At 38.4% G+C, this 14,576-nt stretch overlaps 1 protein-coding gene across 4 annotated transcripts in view; it reads left to right on the top strand.

Annotated features, from left to right (window-relative positions):
• The window catches only part of WDR26 (WD repeat domain 26), a 37,192-nt gene extending 24,259 nt beyond the window's left edge, over nt 1-12,933 (top strand). For 3 of the 4 annotated variants that reach the window (XM_006105106.2, XM_006105105.2, XM_023746203.1), the window contains 5 exons: nt 1,090-1,235; nt 1,753-1,831; nt 2,115-2,244; nt 5,659-5,844; nt 8,480-12,933. In XM_006105106.2, the coding sequence (XP_006105168.1) occupies nt 1,090-1,235; nt 1,753-1,831; nt 2,115-2,244; nt 5,659-5,844; nt 8,480-8,505 (567 nt within the window). In that variant the 3' untranslated portion in view covers nt 8,506-12,933. The remainder of the gene's footprint in view (nt 1-1,089; nt 1,236-1,752; nt 1,832-2,114; nt 2,245-5,658; nt 5,845-8,479) is intronic. The other variant, XR_002826794.1, reaches the window with a different exon arrangement.
• The last annotated feature ends 1,643 nt before the right edge of the window (nt 12,934-14,576 follow it).

Here is a 14,576-nt window from a genome sequence, read left to right as displayed (position 1 = left end):
GGTAGACTCGCTGCCGCTCTGCTGCAGTCTCCGGGCTACGGCAGCCAGCTGTGAGCCCTGCATCTGGCGCCCCTCGGTCCGCTGAGCGGCATTCCTGCCCTGGGGGTGCACTGACCACCAGGGGTCAGCTCCTGTGTTGAGTGTCTGCCCCCTGGTGGTCAGTGCACGTCATAGCGACCGGTCATTCAGTCACTTAGGCATTTATGTACATAGATAATATATGGCCTGGCCAGTGTTGCTCAGTTGGCTGAGTGTCATCCCATGCACCAGGAGGTTGCCTGTTCAATTCTCAGGGCACATGCCTGGGTTACGGGCTCGATTCCCATTGGGGGGCATGCAGGAGGCAGCCAGTCAATGATTCTCTCTCATTGATGTTTCTGTCTCTTTCCCTCTCCTTTCCTCTCTCTAAAAATCAATAAAAATGTATTTTAAAAAATTAAAATATACTATATGAAGACCTTGTTTTAACTGTTTTAAGTGTTCATGCAAAGTGTAGACCATGAGTTTAGTAAAATGTTTAAAATTCGTTTTACTAAATTTGTGTCTAAACCTTTAGGAAACTTTACTTGGTATAGTGGTAGTTCCCGAATCTGTAAAGTGCTTCTTAGCACTTTTAATATTCAAAAATCTTGATCTTTAGAGCACGTTACAAATTTGGTGACATAATTTTAAAAAATGACATAACATATTCCTAAGTTTTATAACTGTAATTACAGTGTTAGTAATCTTTTCATGACTCAACTTCTGAATATGATAGGACAGACCCCGGTATAATGAATTTTAAAGGAATGTTTGAATTGTTTTCTAATAGTGAGACATTACTTGGAGCTTAGGAGTTCTTTCTTTCTTTGTGTTGATCTGTGTGCAGGGTTTTTGAAGGGAGGACAGATTGGCAGAGATGCTCGCCCCCTCCCGCTTTGGTTTCAGTGTAATGAAATTTGACTTGTGTTCAGATTTTCATGATTAAAAACATTTAATAGACAATCTTATTACAGAAAAATAAGGAATTGCTTTGTTTCTTTGTGTGCTTTCTGAGTGGTGGTTGTTTCTTTTTAATGACCAAGGTCATTGTCGTTTTCTCCTGCTCAGGACTTAGATGGCAATCTCCTTGACTCCTGGGAAGGTGTGAGAGTGCAATGCCTTTGGTGCTTGAGTGACGGGAAGACTGTTCTGGCATCAGATACACACCAGCGAATTCGAGGATATAACTTCGAGGACCTTACAGATAGGAACATGTAACTATTTTTTGTATTCATTGAATAACAATTAACTGGTTTATATTAAAATGTGTAGTTGAGCCCTGGCCAGTTTGGCTCAGTGGATAGAGCGTCGGCCTGCGGACTGAAGAGTCCTGGGTTCAATTCTGGTCAGGGGCGCATGCCTGGGTTGGGGGGCTTGGTCCCCAGTGGGGGGTGTGCAGGAGGCAGCCAATCGATGGTTCTCTCTCATTGATGTTTCTATCTCTCTCTCCCTCTCCCTTCCTCTCTGAAATCAATAAAAATAAATTTTTTTAAACATGTAGTTGAACTTGCTCTTTAGAAGAGTTTTTATGGATTTGGTGTTAGTTAATTCTGTGGTGATTTGGATTGATGGTCAGGTGATGCTGAGCAATCCTTAACTCAAATTATATTTCTTGTAAATAATGACTACAGACAAAGGTGTGATATTTAAACTAGAACATTTTACATTTTAATAATTTGAATGCCTTGATTCCTAGTATGTTGCTTTTGACAAATTGTTTTCTGGTTACAGAGTACAAGAAGATCATCCCATTATGTCTTTTACTATTTCAAAGAATGGCCGATTAGCTTTGTTAAATGTAGCAACTCAGGTAAGTTAGTTAATATGATTCTCAAAAAAATTTATCTTCGTTCTAATTTTAATTGTGATTTTTATTATAAATATAAACAAATATTTATACCACTTATTAAATTATATTGCATGTGTTTGATCCTAAGTGCATAGAATCAACTCTAAATTTGTCAGAACATTGGCATTTTACATAAATAGAAAATGAAAATGTTCCATTAGGGAAAGGGATATTCACAGATGATTTTTTAAAACTCTTTTTTGAGTTGGTGTAAATAAATACCTATATTCTCTTTTGTCTACAGGGAGTTCATTTATGGGACTTACAAGACAGAGTTTTAGTAAGAAAGTATCAAGGTGTTACACAAGGGTTTTATACAATTCATTCATGTTTTGGAGGCCATAATGAAGACTTCATCGCTAGTGGCAGTGAAGGTAAATCATTTGTGTCACTATCCTTTCACACGTATTGGTGGGTTTAAAGTTCTATAACTTTTTCAATATGTGAATGTGGGCATGTCTCCAAGCAAGTTCAGATGTTAAATTTAAAGTTGTAGGAGTTATTTATCCAGTACACTGTTAATTTCTCCTTTTTTGGAATGACTTGAGTCTTATCATTTGGCTCAGTGGATAGAGCGTCGGCCTTCGGACTCGGGTCCCGGGTTCGATTCCAGTCGGGGGCATGTACGATTCCAGTCGGGGGCATGTACCTTGGTTGTGGGCACATGCCCGGTGAGGGGTGTTTCTCTCTCATCGATGTTTCGGACTCTCTGTCCCTCTCCCTTCCTCTCTGTGAAAAATCAATAAAATATATTTTTTTAAAAAAGAAAGAAAAAAGAAATCAATAGTGCCTGTTCTGACCATGTGGAAATGTTTGGTGCATGTATGAAGTCAAGATTTAGTTAAACCTTTCATATGTTGACTTGTTTTTTTCATGAGACTAATGTTTTTTATCAGAGGTTAGTATATAAAAAGTCAAGGTTAATTTGATGTTTTACCTGAACTTGCACAGAATTGACTATAGGTAGATATATGGCATTTCTTTAATGGCCTAAGAGAGTAATTTAGTTTGATCATTCATATGGTCTCAGAAAGGCTGAAATTACAGAATTGTCTCTACCACCTTTTTGAATAAATTTATGCTCCAGTCTAACAGCATTAGTATTTCAGGCAAGCATGTGCCTAAAGTAGTCAGTCTCACTTAAATATATAAATTGTTTAAAACATGTAAGCACAGATAAGTAAGACAGTATTAAAAATTAGTGTACTTTTTAAGGTGAACGAAAAAGAAACATAATACAGCAATTTTTCATTTAACACATTTTTCTTGGGGACTTACTATACTGTTCTAAGTACTACGACAACTAATTATTTACATCACTTTTTAAAATACTGTGAATCTGCTTTTACAAGAAACTCCAAGGAACTGGATCATGTTACTAAATACTTTTGGGAACGTACCATTTTTTTACATAAGATCTTTAGTGTCCCGATCTTGCCAAAAAGCTCATCTCCATAAATAAGAGGATCACATGGGATGCGTGAGTGTTTCCTGTGTGTATAAGGTCTGTGTAAGGATTGGGACAAAAGCAGACATTTAGGAATTCAGACTTGAACATGAAGTATATGAATTTATTCTCCACCCCCCTCCCGCCCCCCAAGTCGGTGACAGACAGCATTTAGAGGAGAGAAGAGTGATTCGTTAGGTGACAGTTGAGAGTTTACTTCTCTCCAGTCAAAAAATCTTTTTTACCTGTTAGTTCAATGTTACGTTCCCCTGATTCTCTGCTGGTTTCTATTTGGATGTGGTCTAAATACAACCTCCTACTTGCCTTTTAGCCTCTCCTACTCTAAGATCTTTTCCCCTGTGCTCTCTTCAATCATGCTTCTGGTGGGTTTTCCCCTCTTAATTATTCCTCACAACCCCTGGTAGCTCTTAAAAATAATAGTTCTCTAGAAGTGCTTTAATATGTATGGCTATCATTATCCCTAGCCATGCTAATCTTTTCAGAACTAAGTCTGATGAATAATGTAGTTACACCACATTATATTCTTTGTAGGGCTAAACATGAAACGTTTATTTTGAACAGCATGTGGATATAGTGAGTGTATTATCTCTGAAGGTGACCACAGTAATTCATTTGTTATTTATTTATAAGGAATATATTCCAAAGACCTTCCAAATTCACAAGTATGTGAATGCCTATATCAAATAGAGCAGTTAGAAAACCTTTCCCCCAAGAAAGTATGCCTTTCCTCCAGCCCTTTCACTGTGCTGGCAACATATAGAACTACTGATTGTGTACCTTTGCGTAAGGTCTGGGTTCCTAGATCGGGGCGGCAAGCAGGGCTTGATCGCAGAGTTGTCATTCTGACCTGACTACTTGTGGCTGCCTCTTCGGGAAATACCCTCCTTGGATATGTGTTCATAAAAGCATTTTCCTCCAAATGTAGCAGATTTTGGTTGCATCCACACTTTTCAAGCCTGTAATCTTTCTCTTTTGTTGACTTCTTCAGTTCAGGAAGAAACAACTAATCTGCTCGCTCTCTTTTCTTTATTTTGCTATTTGCATTTTATGCAAGAAAAAAAATATTTTCGAAAATTACTGAACAACAAGTACTTTCTAGGAAAGACAAATGCAGTTCTTCAATGACTGTCTTAGCCTTTGCTTCACATAAACACACACCAAAAGTTCAGATACAGTCCCAGCTTTTCATCTTTTCTTACAAGTTTTGAAACCAGGGCATATTTCTTTACCAGTTCACACCTTTCACAACTCAGACACTTCCTCGTTTGGCAGCACACCCCCTGGAAGTTCCCACATTGACCAGTAGATCTTCAGGTTGAACACTTCTCTGATTTACCCTGGGATTCTGTTTAAGAACCATCACCTACATGTGTTAACTCTTATGGTAACACATGATGTTTACTGTGTGCTAGACTGTTCAAAACACCTTTTCATATGCAAACTTATCCGTCCTCAGAACACGGTGAGGAAGTGTGAATCCCCATATTCAGAGGAAGCTTTGCAAAGAGTGGGCATCGTGCCCAAAGTTACACAGCTAAGCCAGTGATGGAGGGAGGGTGTGAAGGAGTCATCTGACCACAGAGCCCGCACTCTGAACCACTGTTCTGTATTATTTGGTTGGGTGTTTATTTTGTTTTTTAAAGGTTTTATCACAAAGTAACAAAGTTGTGGGGGGTTGGGTTTTTATGGTCATTTCATGGGGTTATAAATAGCCGACTGCAAAGCCATGTGATGATGCAGATATGGGACAGTTGTCTAGACTCACTGGTAAGCAACTGAGAGGGCCTCCTGGATGGCAGTCCCAGCTTCACCATTTACTGGCTGTTAACCATGGGCATAGTACCCGCCTCACAGTGGTGGTGAAGATTAAATAATATATGTAAATTCAAAAAATATTAACATATGTATTTAGTACCTAGTACATTGTAAGCACTCAGTCAAGATTGAGCTGTTATCCTTATTGCTACTTTGAATTTGGATACATTGCTTTTCTGTCACCACATTTCCATAGAATTTATCATCTCTAACCTACATTTGTTTCTATTCAAAGACTTTGTGTATAGAAAATATATGAGTCATGTGTTACAGAATGTTGCAAATAGGTCTTGTGGTGACTTGAGAGCTAATCGCCTTTTAATGGGGAAATGTATGTATATTTTATTAAAGTGGCTTTTCATCAGGTAATTTGTTAAACTGTTAATGTTATATATATATTTTTTTAAGTTCTGATAGTCCAGCCATGTGTTCTCTGTGTGTGATGAGGTCGGTTTTGTTAATACATAACACTTCATAACTGTTCTCTGAATTACTGTTTATTCAGATCACAAGGTTTACATCTGGCACAAACGTAGTGAACTGCCCATTGCGGAGCTGACAGGGCACACACGTACAGTCAACTGTGTGAGCTGGAACCCACAGATCCCATCCATGATGGCCAGCGCCTCAGACGATGGCACCGTTAGAATATGGGGACCAGCGCCTTTTCTAGACCACCAGAATATTGAAGGTAACACCACTGCCCAGCTCCCCGTCTCCTCTCCAGCTGAAACGGCCCTGCTTATTAGAAAGTTGCAGCAGTTTAAAGTGTGGGATATCATTTATCTTCTCCCTTTTATAGAGATTGTGCACGCACTCCTCATTTGGAGTTCAAGTACTCTAACATACAGTGTTGTTTTTGTGGTTTCATTGGTGGCAGTAGGGAGAATCAGCTAGAACATGCCACCTCATTTACAACCAGTTAGCGAGTTAGTGTTGTCACTTTAAAATCTTAGAGAAATCTTGAAGCATTTTATACTTTAAACTCATGAGAACGAGCTAGTACACAAAATGTGAGCAACTTTAGAATGATCTTGATTATGGATTTTAACCTTAAAAATAAACATCTGTTAACAGCATGTAGCATACTAGCATGAGCTATGCATGATGGATAGGGAAAGGGAAGGGAGCTACTGAAATGTCATGTACCTGTGTGCCAGGCAGCATGCTAGGCTCGTATATGTATCCCCCATAAACCTTCACGGCCCTAAGAGGGAAGTGTGCTCACCCTCATTGCTGTGGGGAGAAAACTGCCGAGGCTGCAGGTCTTGCACATCCAGGCCTGAAGGTGGTTCCCCTGCTTCAAAGACTTGGAGGTGAAGAAAGAGCTTAACTGAGCCCAGATAGCAGCACTAGAGAGAAGAGGTCATGAGAAACTTTATGTAAATGACATACCCTTCTTTTTTCAAACAGAGCAAGTAAAATGTGCAGTTTGCTTAGGAGGAACGAATGTACCTAGAAACAGATTGTGTTGTTCATAGTGTGCCCCCCGTGAGTGTTTTAGTAAGAAAGATGACCAGCTGCTCTCAGTTAAGTTATTCTCACCAGAGGACGGTTGTCAGGACAGCATCTGTGGTTTGAAAAAGCCTCTTCTCTGTGCTTTTATTTTGTTTATCTTTGTGCTACAAACTATAAAAGACTTGGCCAGATCTTACTGGCAGGTGAGGATGTATGGCCAGAGATGAGGGGGGAACGTGAAGAGCATGTGGGTCACAGAGTTTTGAGAATTCCTTCCGGGTTGTTCAGACCGTGAAGGGCCTTTCTGTATTTGTAGATGACTGCGTGACTTTCTAACATTCCTTACGGGAAATCAACTAAGACCAAGAAACTTAACCCCCTTTTGTTGTCCTATTTAGATGTCAAGACCCACTCTCTCAGATGATTTATAAATCTATAACTATAATTAGATGTGCTTTTCTGACTTTATCAGTCATTTAAAAGCTCTTTCTTTAAATAAGCATATTTGATTTAAAGAAGTAGGAAAATAAGAGATTTATAGTAAGTGGGTTTGTTTTAGAGCTGCCCTTGAGGATGTGTGTACTGCAGTGGGATCGAGTTCGCTGCTCGTTGGTGGGTGTGATTACTGTGGATACTCACTGCAGTATGTAAGCCAGGCGTTAGCTCAGCTGTAGGGTCGGAGTCTAATTCAGCAACTGTCCATTGTGTTTTGGGTACATAGGTATAGCCCCCAAAAGATTTTCACTTCTACCTAAAATAGGAAAACAACTTTTATAATTAGAAATTTGGTTATATGCCTTTTATACAGATATCTCCTGGGTTCTTATTCCCCTGCTTGAAAACATGTTTTTGTGTGTTTTTTTTTCTAATTAAAGTAATACCTGTTTGGAATAGAAATTTTGAAAAACATAGATGAAACTAAAGAAGTTGCCATTTAAAAATCATAACACCCCAAGATATGCTATACATGTCATTTAAATAAAAATTTGTCACTTAATTCCATTTCAAAATAGAGAATTTGCTAACCTTTTATTATAATAGTAAAGTTTCATACTGTGTGTGCGTTTTTTTGTTTTGTTTTATTTTGAGGAATATATAAAATGGAATAGTCTCAAATACTAACATATGCTAAACTTGGATGAACCTTGAAAACAATATGCTAAGTGAAAGAAGCCAGACACAAAATAGTACATATTGTGATTTCATTTACATGAAATGGTCCTGAATGGGCAAATCCATAGAGACAGAAAGTAGACTAGTGGTTGCTTAGGACTGGGGGTGGGTGTTTGTATATGCTAATGGTGATGCAAATGTTCTGAAATTGATTATGGTGACGGTTTAACAATCCTATGAATATACTAAAAACTATTGAATTGTACACTTTAAATTAGTACATTGTATAGCATGTGAATTATATCAGTAAAGCTGTTGATACATTACACCCCCCCCCCCAAAAAAAGTAGGGTGATTTTGCAGAATTTCAAACTGAGCTACTAAAAGGAGAATTAAGTATATAGTTATAATGCACAGTTCTGCCTTGGACTGCCATATATGTCTTACTGTTATAAACTGTCATAAAGATTTTCCTATTGTGCATAACTATTTCAAGGTTCATTTTAAAAGTAAAAGATTCCAATATGATTATTCACTTGAGTACTGCAATATTCAAAATGATCATGAGTTTAGCTCTAAATGCAGGCACATCATTTTAGTGATTATGATGAAAGTACTAAGAGTTTGCCTTTATGTGTTTGGTTTTTTTAATATCATGGTGTTGATTTTAAAACTTTCTAACCGGCAACTTTTTTCTCCCCCTCCCCTCTTCTTCCTCTCACCGCCCTTCCCATACACTCCTGTCTTGTCTTCAGAGGAATGCAGTAGCATGGATAGTTGATGGCGAATTTGGAGCAGACGACTTCTGTTTAACTTAAATTAGTCGTATTTTAATGGCTTGGGATTTGGTGCAAACAAACATGATTGATAGCTGGACAGACATGCTCGTCATGAAAAAAAGAACCATTTCTGAAGCCCGATTGGGGCCAAACATTTACACCTTGCTTCATAGTAACCAGTTGAGATGAAGCGCGTCGTTAGAACGTTGTTGGACGCCATGTTGAATTCTCCCCCATCGGTTGTGAAGAACTGTGCTACATTCAGGCTTACCCATTGAACTCAGTATATATATTTCCCCCCCTGCCTTTTGTCTGGGGGGATACCATTCTTGTTGCTCTTCTGTGTAATGAAGTTTAAAATGCTTGTTTGGAAACTTTATTTAACAGTTTAGAAGGCTTGATAGAAAGAGTGCATTAGTCTGAAGAGTATACATTGGATAGGAAAGAATTTCCTCCTTTTGTTTCTCCAAATCTTTCCGCCTTATTTAGCTTGAGATCTTTGCAGCTTGGTTCATGGATTCTAGCCTTGCCCGTTGCACAGTATATACAGATCCAGATGATAAACCAGTGAACTATGTCAAAAGCACTCTCAATACTACATTTGACAAAAAGTTTTGTACTTTTCACATAGCTTGTTGCCCCGTAAAAGGGTTAACAGCACAATTTTTTAAAAAATAAATTAAGAAGTATTTATAGGATCAAAGTGACTTCCTTTGTATACATTTGGAATCTAAACCAGCTTAAAAACAGGTTCCTCTGACTCAGATGCGCAGTGCAACTGGCGCTCTTCGGGAATGCCACCTGAGACATGGTCAGAAGCAGTGTGGGAAGGACATTACACAGGACATTCAGAGTAATAATGCGAAGGTTTGCCCCCTTTTGTTTTATTCCTGAAGTAACATCAGTACCTGATCTTGAAGAAATTCAAGATGTAAAAAGAATGTTAAATACAATCAACATGAGAGATCAGTAGTCAGCTTAGGCTTTCGGCAAAGCTTGTTCCCAGTTGTTCTCAGCTTGGGAAATGGTTTGGTGTGATCTAGCAAGAGAGTAGACGTCAGCAGATAATAACCACTTTGGAAGTTTCTAGTATAACAGCTCATTAGAAGAATTCAGCAGGTTACAAACATATTTAACCTGGGTTTAAAACCTCATAGTCATTTCTCTTAATTGCCCTTAATATTTTGACATGTAGGGATACATACATTTACAGAATCTTCCTTGTCCGTTTTTCAGATATTGCCATACTGAACCTCATTCTAAACTGGTGCTGTGGGTAGTCTGTCCCTCTCCCCTCCCCTTTTAGTGTAAGGAAAGGTTTCCTTCATGGAAAAGCACTTTTAATTTTGAGAATTTCACATTTAAAATAAGCCAAAAGCCCGGTGTTCACATTGTGCTTTTAAGTTCGTAACAGCTGAATGCAACATCCTTAGACTCCTTTGAAATTCCCTCCCTTTTTCAGTAGAAGATAAATACAGTGACCACAGCTGTTACACTGGGAAGAGGAGTGGGAAGGCCCCCAAAATAAGATTCTGGTGAAGAAAACCTTGAACTAAGTTCCCCATTTGGCCCAGCCAAGTCTATATTATTACCATGAGTAGACTCTAGAGGATCCACAAAGAAGGGAAAAACTTGGATGTCAGAAATTCTTCCATTGGGGCTGAGGGGTTGGGGATGGCAGCAGAGAGAAACCGGAAAGTCGGGGAAGGGGAGAAGAAAGAAAAACACAATTGGCCTTAAAATAGCACGGATTCTCCCAAAAGCTCTCCTAGTCAGAGAAAATGACAAATCGTGGTCAGCAGATTATTGTATCAAATTGGTATGTAAAAGATTTCTTTAAGCTCCATTTTGCAGAGATCATTACTTAGAATCAAGAATTCCTGTTTTGATACTTCTAAGTTAAGATACTATATGTTACAGTTTATCTGGTACTTCATTTTTCTTAACTACAATTACTTTTTACTTTAAGCTTGAATAAAAAATCTTCATTGGTAACTGTATATAATTAAGTGGCAACTTCTCTTTACCTCAGTACAGTTAAATCCATATTTTAAGTGATTCATGTATATACCCTGAAGCCGTTAATACACCCCAGTCTACAGTAACATCACTAACAGGAAGCGGGCCTAGACACCCCACAGCTGTTTACAAACAGGGTCACGGTGTGTCCGGGAACATGGTAACGCTCGCTGGGCAGTTAGGCCCTCAGCTTCTGCCCTCCTCCACCCAGCCGCCCCTAGGCCTGCGTTTTCAGAGTGCTTCTCAAGTCCAGTGGCAAACACTTTCAAACAGTGGAGTGAGCGTGTGAGGCACATCTCGCAATGACATAACTCCCTTAAAACGGAGTCACAACTATGCAAAGGTTTCTGCAGCAGCTAGCTAGGTGAGTGTGTTTTCCAGGTATGTCTGAACTGGCCGCTTCCTACATACACTGGTACTTTGCTGTGCCAATTTGCTGTAAATGTCTGTTTCCTGCATTTGCCATGCTGTGATTGTGCTAGAAAGGTGAAATAAATGAAGAAGAAACCCAGGGACTTAGGGTACAAAGAGCCCAAGAGCAGGATGGCCTACCCCTAGATGTAACTGAAAACTAGTGTGGCATAGGGTTAAGAGTGAGAATATATGGGAGAAAACTATCAAACCAGCCACAAGATACTAACAAATGTAGAAACTGAAAAGTACCAATACTTTTTGCACATAGATCAAAATAGAGTGGAGAATTTTGGCTCCCAAAAATCAGGTTAGTAGGCTCATTTCCATGTGCTTAAAAATGTTTTTTGTTGTTGTTATTCATTGATTAAGGGCTAGAGCAAGTATGAAATTAAATGTCTTTTTCCTCCAAATAATTGGTTATTAATAGTACAGTGTTGGATTTGGGGATTACTGAGACGCGTGTGGGTGGTGGTAAAGAATTAGGAGTGGAGAATTGGGAGGGATGACTACGCTTCAGTTTTGGTTTTTGTAGTTTAATTACTAGAGTTCATGCCAGCTACCTTTCTGTTACTCTTATTGGCCAGGTAAATGTGTTACATAAAACCAGGTAAGTAGTTTAAACAGAGGAAATTTTACTTGCAAATGCCCCTGCAAATTGGCCTATTTTAGTGGGTGGGAGAACAGAAAGGGATGACCTGACTTTAAATATAAACTAAGTAATTAAAATAACCTGCTAGTTGCAAAGGGGAAAAAATCCAATTTTGTATTTTCTTAATCTGAAATCACACTAGTAGTAATCTGGCGATTTATTGTTAGGAGTGTTCTCCCTCTAGAGTGGCATTCCGTGACATTAATAGAAAACCCTTCTTTCCCACCCCTCCCCATCTTGAAATTCTCTTTTTTAGGATGTTGGTTCCTGCACACAAGAACCTCTGCTCACAGTGGTAAATAGATGGTACATCTCTTGAAAGGGACATATCCATGTCAGTTTCTTTCACAGCAGAAGATGGCTGCTTTTGAATGGGGAGGAAAGAAGACATTTTTCTTAATATCCTTTTGCCCCATCTCTAAAATGTATACGCATTTTGATTTGGGTTTAATTTCTCACTTAGACGTTAGCATCTCTCTTTTGGGGTTGCTCTCCAAAATAGTACTTCCAGTCAAAAACCATGTTTGACTTAATATAAACAAACTTAAAGAGAGGTGAATTTCATTTTCACATGGACACTTTCTAAAAACAGGGTGAACTTAATTGAAGTTTTTCAATGTTGTTAGGCTGTTGTTACAGTAGCTGCCCTATATAGTTGCAAAAACAAAACGATAAAAACTCATCCCCTATCTACTTAATCCAGATAGCCTGGATGTAATGGAACTCATAGTATAAAAATGTGTGTGTTGTGTGTCTGTGGAAGAGAGAGAGTATTCATAAAAGGCCTGGAAACGGCTGTTCTAGGCTCCTGTCAGTTTTACTAAAAGTCTTGTGCACATGCGAATGCCCTCTGAATTGAAGGTTTGGTTAATACTGGTATATTTTTATAAGACTGATACGGTATCCCCATCTTTGAACTTAAACATTTTCATTATCAGGGTCAATGTGCTAAAACTGAATCGTAACATTTTTAGGCACAGATGGAAAAAAATGTTATTGGCTCCTTGAAAATGGAGTGGGTGTGTGGCGAGGGGACTAGATCCACAAGAGCATGTATGTCCTTACAAACCAAGCTGGAGAGATCAAGAAAAGAACTTGTGTTGATCTCAAGATTTCTAAATTGTCAAGATTTACATGGCATTGTGGTGGAACTAGTTAACATTAGAGCTTTTGGTATGTAATAACTACTTGCTATGGACTGATTAAATGTTTCAAAGGATTGTGTTCTTAAATTTGGGGGGGTATTGTTTTTTGTTGGTTTGTGTTGTTTTTTTAACTGCCTCTCAAATTATATTTAGTACTTTAAATTTCTTTGCTTTATTATTTCATTAAAGCATAAAAAACTTCAGGTCTCTGATATTTATTTTCACTTGTCCCACTAATTATTTACAAAACACCCTTTGTTAACGTTTATAAATGTGTAGTATATTAAATGTCTTTAAAATTTTGTTCAATTGAAGCTACATTAACTTTGATTTGTGTTACTGGTTTGTTTTTTTTAATACACCTTTCCATGTCAGTGCGTAGCACTTAACCAATCGTTTGTATTCCCTTTCAATCCAATAAACAGAATGAGTAAGTAATTGTTGCTGTGTTAAATCTCATAATATGCATTGATCTGCATGTTTTAGTACTGTTTTTACCTGAAACAACCAATTTGCTGAATTTGACTTTTTAAGTTGATGTCTAAGGAAGCTGTTTTATCTGTTGGGATATCTTCTTTTTTTTTTTTTTAAATATATTTTATTGATTTTTTACAGAGAGGAAGGGAGAGAGATAGAGAGTTAGAAACATCGATGAGAGAGAAACATCGATCAGCTGCCTCCTGCACATCGCCCACTGGGGATGTGCCCGCAACTCAGGTACATGCCCTTGACCGGAACCGAACCTGGACCCCTTGGTCCGCAGGCCGACGCTCTATCCACTGAGCCAAACCGGTTTCGGCCATTGGGATATCTTTTTAAAGAACTTTTGTGTGGAATCATGGATTAACTTAGAAAAATTTACATTTTAAAGGAGTCACATATCCGCTTGTTCAAAAATATTACTGATCTGAAATTATGCACTTAGGCATCAAATACATTGATTAGTAGAGAAAATATACTTCTAGTTTGAAATTAAAATTTATGTCATAATAATTGTATTAGTTCTTTAAAGATCTTCTTGGAGAAAAGCATTCAGTGTATACAAACCTGTAGCACATTTGTATTTATGGGGGAAAAAGAAAACCAATTGCCCCATCGGGGTGAATTATTACAGAAGTGGGCTTTAAGATTTTTACTAAGAGTGGAGCTCTGTTCAGTAAAAGGAAGCTCAAATATGAAAAATTAGTATTTGGCAGGCAAATGCTGGCCGTCAGCTTAGGGTGGCAGAGCCACTCAGAGGCCAAGGGGCACTGCTTTGAGCCAGGGTTGCGGCTCCCTCTGGTCACCAGGCAAGAGAACAAAGGAGTTTTCCTACTGGTTTTCTTTAAATACAGCTGTGCATTGCAGAGTGAGCTAACTCAGGTTGTTCTTTAAATACAGCTGTGCATTGCAGAGTGAGCTAACTCGGATTGTTCGTCTGCATTTCAAGCTTCATGCCAGATTCCAGGAATAAAAACCTCCCAACCTTTAAGAGTAGAGAGTGGTGTTTTAAAACAATTCCCTTCCACTTAAGAAAAGTTGGTCTTTGGTTACATCATTTAATGACTTCTTGAAATTTTTTCTAGAAAAAACTTAAAACTGTTAAAGATTCAACACACAGTATGACCCCATCATCCTAATACTACCTCCAAGCATCTTAAGTGTCGCCATTGACTTTGTGGCAGTGAGCTCTTCTCCCTCAGACTTTATTGGTGTACTGAACGTGAGCTTCCTAGATATGAAACAGCATTCTAATCACGTAATTAACAAAATATTCAAGCAGCATGTAATTAATTATAGCGACCCCAGGAAATGGGGAAGGACGAGTTTCAGTCAAGTTTTCAATTCCATTTTGTCTTTTTTAAGA

The sequence above is a fragment of the Myotis lucifugus genome, unplaced genomic scaffold (assembly GCF_000147115.1).
Source record: "Myotis lucifugus unplaced genomic scaffold, Myoluc2.0 scaffold_635, whole genome shotgun sequence".
Taxonomy (NCBI): Eukaryota; Metazoa; Chordata; class Mammalia; order Chiroptera; family Vespertilionidae; genus Myotis; species Myotis lucifugus.
The sequence above is the reverse complement of the archived record's forward strand: the minus strand, read 5'-3'. Positions and strand labels throughout refer to the sequence as shown.